Source organism: Oncorhynchus tshawytscha, linkage group LG12, assembly GCF_018296145.1.
Source record: "Oncorhynchus tshawytscha isolate Ot180627B linkage group LG12, Otsh_v2.0, whole genome shotgun sequence".
In the NCBI taxonomy this organism is placed as follows: Eukaryota; Metazoa; Chordata; class Actinopteri; order Salmoniformes; family Salmonidae; genus Oncorhynchus; species Oncorhynchus tshawytscha.
In genome coordinates, this window is record NC_056440.1 from 2190091 (window position 1) to 2199712 (window position 9622).

Below are 9622 nucleotides of genomic sequence, written 5' to 3' on the forward strand. Positions count from 1 at the left end.
TCTCTTCTATAACATTAGACTACTGTTCTGGTCCTCTCTTCTGTAACATTAGACTACTGTTCTGGTCCTCTATATAATTAGACTACTGTTCTGGTCCTCTATATAATTAGACTACTGTTCTGGTCCTCTCTTCTATAACATTAGAATACTGTTCTGGTCCTCTCTTCTGTAACATTAGACTACTGTTCTGGTCCTCTATATAATTAGACTACTGTTCTGGTCCTCTATATAATTAGACTACTGTTCTGGTCCTCTCTTCTATAACATTATAGTACTGATCTGGTCCTCTCTTCTATAACATTAGACTACTGTTCTGGTCCTCTCTTCTATAACATTAGACTACTGTTCTGGTCCTCTCTTCTATAACATTAGACTACTGTTCTGGTCCTCTCTTCTATAACATTAGACTACTGTTCTGGATATCAGATTCAGACTGCAGACAGGCTCTCTCTTCTATAACATTAGACTACTGTTCTGGTCCTCTCTTCTAAAACAGACTACTGTTCTGGTCCTCTCTACTATAACATTAGACTACTGTTCTGGTCCTCTCTACTATAACATTAGACTACTGTTCTGGTCCTCTCTACTATAACATTAGACTACTGTTCTGGTCCTCTCTACTATAACATTAGACTACTGTTCTGGTCCTCTCTTCTATAACATTAGACTACTGTTCTGGTCTTCTCTTCTATAACATTATACTCCTGTTCTGGTCCTCTCTACTATAACATTAGACTACTGTTCTGGTCCTCTCTACTATAACATTAGACTACTGTTCTGGTCCTCTCTTCTATAACAGACTACTGTTCTGGTCCTCTCTTCTATAACATTAGACTACTGTTCTGGTCCTCTATATAATTAGACTACTGTCCTGGTCCTCTCTTCTATAACAGACTACTGTCCTGGTCCTCTTCTATAACATTAGACTACTGTTCTGGTCCTCTCTTCTATAACATTAGACTACTGTTCTGGTCCTCTCTTCTATAACATTAGACTACTGTTCTGGTCCTCTCTTCTATAACATTAGACTACTGTTCTGGTCCTCTATATAATTAGACTACTGTTCTGGTCCTCTCTTCTATAACAGACTACTGTTCTGGTCCTCTCTTCTATAACATTAGACTACTGTTCTGGTCCTCTCTTCTATAACATTAGACTACTGTTCTGGTCCTCTCTTCTATAACATTAGACTACTGATCTGGTCCTCTCTTTTACAACATTAGACTACTGTTCTGGTCCTCTCTTCTATATAATTAGACTACTGTTCTGGTCCTCTCTTCTATAACATTAGACTACTGTTCTGGTCCTCTCTTCTACAACATTAGACTACTGTTCTGGTCCTCTCTTCTATAACATTAGACTACTGTTCTGGTCCTCTATATAATTAGACTACTGTTCTGGTCCTCTCTTCTATAACAGACTACTGTTCTGGTCCTCTCTTCTATAACATTAGACTACTGTTCTGGTCCTCTCTTCTATAACATTAGACTACTGTTCTGGTCCTCTCTTCTATAACATTAGACTACTGTTCTGGTCTCTCTTCTATAACAGACTACTGTTCTGGTCCTCTCTTCTATAACATTAGACTACTGATCTGGTCCTCTCTTTTACAACATTAGACTACTGTTCTGGTCCTCTCTTCTATATAATTAGACTACTGTTCTGGTCCTCTCTTCTATAACATTAGACTACTGTTCTGGTCCTCTCTTCTATAACAGACTACTGTTCTGGTCCTCTCTACTATAACATTAGACTACTGTTCTGGTCCTCTCTACTATAACATTAGACTACTGTTCTGGTCCTCTCTTCTATAACAGACTACTGTTCTGGTCCTCTCTTCTATAACATTAGACTACTGTTCTGGTCCTCTCTTCTATAACATTAGACTACTGTTCTGGTCCTCTCTTCTATAACATTAGACTACTGTTCTGGTCCTCTCTTATATAACAGACTACTGTTCTGGTCCTCTCTTCTATAACATTATACTCCTGTTCTGGTCCTCTATATAATTAGACTACTGTTCTGGTCCTCTCTTCTATAACAGACTACTGTTCTGGTCCTCTCTTCTATAACATTAGACTACTGTTCTGGTCCTCTATATAATTAGACTACTGTCCTGGTCCTCTCTTCTATAACAGACTACTGTCCTGGTCCTCTCTTCTATAACATTAGACTACTGTTCTGGTCCTCTCTTCTATAACATTAGACTACTGTTCTGGTCCTCTCTTCTACAACATTAGACTACTGTTCTGGTCCTCTCTTCTATAACATTAGACTACTGTTCTGGTCCTCTATATAATTAGACTACTGTTCTGGTCCTCTCTTCTATAACATTAGACTACTGTTCTGGTCCTCTCTTCTATAACATTAGACTACTGTTCTGGTCCTCTCTTCTATAACATTAGACTACTGATCTGGTCCTCTCTTTTACAACATTAGACTACTGTTCTGGTACTCTCTTCTATATAATTAGACTACTGTTCTGGTCCTCTCTTCTATAACATTAGACTACTGTTCTGGTCCTCTCTTCTATAACATTAGACTACTGTTCTGGTCCTCTCTTCTACAACATTAGACTACTGTTCTGGTCCTCTCTTCTATAACATTAGACTACTGTTCTGGTCCTCTATATAATTAGACTACTGTTCTGGTCCTCTCTTCTATAACAGACTACTGTTCTGGTCCTCTCTTCTATAACATTAGACTACTGTTCTGGTCCTCTCTTCTATAACATTAGACTACTGTTCTGGTCCTCTCTTCTGTAACATTAGACTACTGTTCTGGTCCTCTATATAATTAGACTACTGTTCTGGTCCTCTATATAATTAGACTACTGTTCTGGTCCTCTCTTCTATAACATTAGACTACTGTTCTGGTCCTCTCTTCTGTAACATTAGACTACTGTTCTGGTCCTCTATATAATTAGACTACTGTTCTGGTCCTCTCTTCTATAACATTATAGTACTGATCTGGTCCTCTCTTCTATAACATTAGACTACTGTTCTGGTCCTCTCTTCTATAACATTAGACTACTGTTCTGGTCCTCTCTTCTATAACATTAGACTACTGTTCTGGTCCTCTCTTCTATAACATTAGACTACTGTTCTGGTCCTCTCTTCTATAACATTAGACTACTGTTCTGGTCCTCTCTTCTAAAACAGACTACTGTTCTGGTCCTCTCTACTATAACATTAGACTACTGTTCTGGTCCTCTCTACTATAACATTAGACTACTGTTCTGGTCCTCTCTACTATAACATTAGACTACTGTTCTGGTCCTCTCTACTATAACATTAGACTACTGTTCTGGTCCTCTCTTCTATAACATTAGACTACTGTTCTGGTCCTCTCTTCTATAACATTATACTCCTGTTCTGGTCCTCTCTACTATAACATTAGACTACTGTTCTGGTCCTCTCTACTATAACATTAGACTACTGTTCTGGTCCTCTCTTCTATAACAGACTACTGTTCTGGTCCTCTCTTCTATAACATTAGACTACTGTTCTGGTCCTCTATATAATTAGACTACTGTCCTGGTCCTCTCTTCTATAACAGACTACTGTCCTGGTCCTCTCTTCTATAACATTAGACTACTGTTCTGGTCCTCTCTTCTATAACATTAGACTACTGTTCTGGTCCTCTCTTCTACAACATTAGACTACTGTTCTGGTCCTCTCTTCTATAACATTAGACTACTGTTCTGGTCCTCTATATAATTAGACTACTGTTCTGGTCCTCTCTTCTATAACAGACTACTGTTCTGGTCCTCTCTTCTATAACATTAGACTACTGTTCTGGTCCTCTCTTCTATAACATTAGACTACTGTTCTGGTCCTCTCTTCTATAACATTAGACTACTGTTCTGGTCCTCTCTTCTATAACAGACTACTGTTCTGGTCCTCTCTTCTATAACATTAGACTACTGATCTGGTCCTCTCTTTTACAACATTAGACTACTGTTCTGGTCCTCTCTTCTATATAATTAGACTACTGTTCTGGTCCTCTCTTCTATAACATTAGACTACTGTTCTGGTCCTCTCTTCTACAACATTAGACTACTGTTCTGGTCCTCTCTTCTATAACATTAGACTACTGTTCTGGTCCTCTATATAATTAGACTACTGTTCTGGTCCTCTCTTCTATAACAGACTACTGTTCTGGTCCTCTCTTCTATAACATTAGACTACTGTTCTGGTCCTCTCTTCTATAACATTAGACTACTGTTCTGGTCCTCTCTTCTATAACATTAGACTACTGTTCTGGTCCTTTCTTCTATAACAGACTACTGTTCTGGTCCTCTCTTCTATAACATTAGACTACTGATCTGGTCCTCTCTTTTACAACATTAGACTACTGTTCTGGTCCTCTCTTCTATATAATTAGACTACTGTTCTGGTCCTCTCTTCTATAACATTAGACTACTGTTCTGGTCCTCTCTTCTATAACATTAGACTACTGTTCTGGTCCTCTCTTCTATAACAGACTACTGTTCTGGTCCTCTTCTATAACATTAGACTACTGTTCTGGTCCTCTCTACTATAACATTAGACTACTGTTCTGGTCCTCTCTACTATAACATTAGACTACTGTTCTGGTCCTCTCTTCTATAACAGACTACTGTTCTGGTCCTCTCTTCTATAACATTAGACTACTGTTCTGGTCCTCTCTTCTACAACATTAGACTACTGTTCTGGTCCTCTCTTCTATAACATTAGACTACTGTTCTGGTCCTCTATATAATTAGACTACTGTTCTGGTCCTCTCTTCTATAACATTAGACTACTGATCTGGTCCTCTCTTTTACAACATTAGACTACTGTTCTGGTCCTCTCTTCTATATAATTAGACTACTGTTCTGGTCCTCTCTTCTATAACATTAGACTACTGTTCTGGTCCTCTCTTCTATAACAGACTACTGTTCTGGTCCTCTCTACTATAACATTAGACTACTGTTCTGGTCCTCTCTACTATAACATTAGACTACTGTTCTGGTCCTCTCTTCTATAACATTAGACTACTGTTCTGGTCCTCTCTTCTATAACATTAGACTACTGTTCTGGTCCTCTCTTCTATAACAGACTACTGTTCTGGTCCTCTCTTCTATAACAGACTACTGTTCTGGTCCTCTCTACTATAACATTAGACTACTGTTCTGGTCCTCTCTTCTATAACAGACTACTGTTCTGGTCCTCTCTTCTATAACATTATACTCCTGTTCTGGTCCTCTATATAATTAGACTACTGTTCTGGTCCTCTCTTCTATAACATTAGACTACTGTTCTGGTCCTCTATATAATTAGACTACTGTCCTGGTCCTCTCTTCTATAACAGACTACTGTCCTGGTCCTCGCTTCTATAACATTAGACTACTGTTCTGGTCCTCTCTTCTATAACATTAGACTACTGTTCTGGTCCTCTATATAATTAGACTACTGTCCTGGTCCTCTCTTCTATAACATTAGACTACTGTTCTGGTCCTCTCTTCTATAACATTAGACTACTGTTCTGGTCCTCTCTTCTATAACATTAGACTACTGTTCTGGTCCTCTCTTCTATAACATTAGACTACTGTTCTGGTCCTCTATATAATTAGACTACTGTTCTGGTCCTCTCTTCTATAACATTAGACTACTGTTCTGGTCCTCTCTTCTATAACAGACTACTGTCCTGGTCCTCTCTTCTATAACATTAGACTACTGTTCTGGTCCTCTCTTCTATAACATTAGACTACTGTTCTGGTCCTCTCTTCTATAACATTAGACTACTGTTCTGGTCCTCTCTTCTATAACATTAGACTACTGTTCTGGTCCTCTCTTCTATAACATTAGACTACTGTTCTGGTCCTCTCTTCTATAACATTAGACTACTGTTCTGGTCCTCTCTTCTATAACATTAGACTACTGTTCTGGTCCTCTATATAATTAGACTACTGTTCTGGTCCTCTCTTCTACATCATTAGACTACTGTTCTGGTCCTCTCTTCTATAACATTAGACTACTGATCTGGTCCTCTCTTCTACAACATTAGACTACTGTTCTGGTCCTCTCTTCTATAACATTAGACTACTGTTCTGGTCCTCTTCTATAACATTAGACTACTGTTCTGGTCCTCTCTTCTATAACATTAGACTACTGTTCTGGTCCTCTCTTCTATAACATTAGACTACTGTTCTGGTCCTCTCTTATATAATAGACTACTGTTCTGGTCCTCTCTTCTATAACATTAGACTACTGTTCTGGTCCTCTCTTATATAACAGACTACTGTTCTGGTCCTCTCTTCTATAACATTAGACTACTGTTCTGGTCCTCTCTTCTATAACATTAGACTACTGTTCTGGTCCTCTATATAATTAGACTACTGTTCTGGTCCTCTTCTATTTATTTTCAACTCTCCATTTCGCAGCATTTCTCTTATTGAATTAAACTACATTTTTTTGCCTCAGTGAATCAACTTATTCTGCCCAAGTTACCAAAACCACTTATCATTGTCGTGTATTTTGGCGTGTTTACAGGCCCTGCGTGCATCACTGACAAGTACAACCGGTACAACTCTGAATCTGACCTTATTTCAGTGTACCGCCACACTCGCGGGTGGCTCATGGACTGCGACCACCTCGTACATACTGCCGACGCGCTTTCCCGTTCCCTTACCGACAGGTAGGAGAATATGTGGGCGAGGACCTCCTCGGGAAACTCCATTCCGCTGTCGACTCACCATAAATAGTACAGTAGGCTATTAACACAACAACAAGTTACATTGATATGTATTCGTTCTGTATAAGAACTGATCAATCCCTTATGTGTGTGTGTGTGTTCGGTAAGCAGGAAACGAGAGAACTTTTTAAAAACGGAGTCCGAACCAGATGAACTTGTCCAATACGAATTCGTTCTCCGTCGCAAAAAGACGTTTCAACAATTCCCTTCGCTCTGGTCGTCACTAAATACCACAGCAGCCACATAGGCAGAAACACCATTTCTTTCTCAAGAAAATATACTCTTCAAATCTGGTTTTGTACCTAACCACACCGCAAAACGTAAATGAAGACAACAAAAAAAGCACATTTTTGTTTTCATTCATTGTTATGATTTAGCCAATTTAGACTTTGTGGCTGTGCTATCTAGTGGAAACTCTGCCGGAAAACGTCACTTCCGGGTTGAGCTTCATAATAGTTTCCAAATAGCAAAAAATATCCCCGTTTGCAGTAATGTAAAGTACTTAAGTGAAAATACCCCCCAAAAAACTACTTAAGTAGTATCTTTACTATTTATATTTTGAAAACTCTTACTTCACTACATTCCTAAAGAAAATGAACTTTTTACTCCATACATTTTCCCTGGCACCCAAAAGTACTTGTTACATTTTGAATGCTTAGTAGGACAGGAAAAATGGTCAAATTCTCACACTTATCAAGAGAACTTCCCTGGTCATCCCTACTACCTCTGATCTGGAGGACTCACTAAACAGAGAACATCCCTGGTCATCCCTACTGACTCTGATCTGGAGGACTCACTAAACAGAGAACATCCCTGGTCATCCCTACTCTGATCTGGAGGACTCACTAAACAGAGAAACATCCCTACTGCCTCTGATCTGATCTGGAGGACTCACTAAACAGAGAACATCCCTGGTCATCCCTACTGCCTCTGATCTGATCTGGAGGACTCACTAAACAGAGAACATCCCTGGTCATCCCTACTACCTCTGATCTGGAGGACTCACTAAACAGAGAACATCCCTGGTCATCCCTACTGACTCTGATCTGGAGGACTCACTAAACAGAGAACATCCCTGGTCATCCCTACTGCCTCTGATCTGAAGGACTCACTAAACACATGCTGCATTTGTAAATGTTGTCTGAGTGTTGCAGTGAGCCCCTGGCTATCCGTAAATAAATAAATCAAGAAAATGGTGCAGTCTGGTTTGCTTAATATAAGGAATTTGAAACTATTTATACTTTTACTTTTGATAAGTAGTATATTTTCTCAATGACATTTACTTTTTGATACTTAAATGTATAAATATATATATATATATATATTTAAGTATGTAACCTTTATTTAACTAGGCAAGTCAGTTAAGAACCACTTGCACTGAGATGCAGTGCCCTAGACCGCTGCACCACTTGGGAGCCCAATATTTAAAACTTTTTCTCAAGTAGTACTTTACTGAGTGACTTTTACTTGAGTCATTTTCTATTAAGGTATCTTTACTTTTACTCAACTATGACAATTGGGTACTTTTGCTACTCTTGCTATTGTCCGCGGGCGCTACGTCCAGCGGGCGAGTGCAGTTTGCCATTCAAGACATGATTTGCATCTCTGGGGGTAGCGGTTCCTTTCTATCAATAAATCACCCACTTGAAGAGAAGTGTTGGTCACAACCGCCAGTAGGTGGCGGCACCTCTTAAACACCACAGAAGAAGCGGGGAAGCCTGAACAGGAAGTTCTTCGTAGTTTACCATCCTCCCTGGTCGTCACTAGTTACCACAGCTAAATCTCGCCTATTTCTAAAATATTTTCTTCTTAAAATTTGATTTTAAACATAACCCTAACCGTAAACACACTCATAACCTTATATTAATACTCCAACACTTAATTGTGTTTTTTTTGTATAATGTTTTACAACGTAACCCTTTTAGACTTTGTGGCTGTGGTAACTAACGTTAGTTGAAACCATCCTCCATCGACACCTCTGATGGGAGAAACACGCAGGGAAGAAAATAGCAGGAGTGAGTAGAGAGATGGTAGTGGATGTCCCAGTCTGCAGGGAATACCATGCAGGAGAACGATCATGGCATACTAATAGTAAAAGGTGGACTTTGTTGTGTTTATAGCGCAAGTGATATTGTGGTATGCGTGGTATGCGCTTGGAAAACGAGTCAGTCAGATTGACCAGGAGTGGTCTTATTCTTGAGTCATTGTATTTCTGAAAAACAGAGGAAGATTGCAGTGAGCCTCAAGATAATCCAGACAACAGACGTTTTGTGTTTTGAACTTCGGAGTAGACACCCGTCAAAGGAGTCATCTCAGGGGTGACCACAGATGTTCAGGTTGAATACCTGAGGAGTGTCCGGCGTCTGACCCGCTGGGTGACTGAAGGAAACGAAGAGTCTGTCGGTCCTGTTGTTGTTTCATTAAGAACAAATACCTACACGTGAAGCTTGGTTACGTAAGATACTCTAAGAGTTTATGTCCCCAAACCACTGCAGTGTAAGAACTGTTAAGGATTTGGCCATGTTTCACGGACAGACAGATGGAGTATATTGAAGAACGGTGTGTAGAAGGACGACGGTGTTGTAATTGTGGGGGGGGGGATCATGATCCCGAGTTCCTGGAGTTCCCTGTGAGGGTGAAGGGGATTGAGGTGGCTGAAGTCAGAACGACCACCAGATGTCTCAATGCTAACTGGGAAGTCCTTGTGACACGTTGAAATTCTACAGTACATTACCATTTTCAATAAATATCCAATGATCATTTAATATTTCTAAAAGCTCAACAATTAAAAGCTATTAATTTGAGGAGGGTATGGGAAAACAATGTTTCTGTAAATACACAATGAAACAAAAAACACAGGTTTCCGTGTGCGGTCAGTTCATTTAATTGGTGAACACCAGTGTTA

General features: G+C 39.5%; 1 protein-coding gene across 2 annotated transcripts in view; it reads right to left on the minus strand.

Moving 5' to 3' along the window:
• fbxl8 (F-box and leucine-rich repeat protein 8) overlaps positions 1 to 7120 on the minus strand; it is a 35224-nt gene extending 28104 nt beyond the window's left edge. Inside the window, exons 1-2 of one of the 2 annotated variants that reach the window (XM_042331176.1) lie at positions 6864 to 7120; positions 6566 to 6736 (exon numbers count right to left, since the gene is read on the minus strand). In XM_042331176.1, the coding sequence (XP_042187110.1) occupies positions 6566 to 6702 (137 nt within the window). In that variant the 5' untranslated portion in view covers positions 6703 to 6736; positions 6864 to 7120. Of the gene's footprint in view, positions 1 to 6565 lie in introns of both variants that reach the window. The other variant, XM_042331175.1, reaches the window with a different exon arrangement.
• Between the last annotated feature and the right edge of the window lie 2502 nt (positions 7121 to 9622).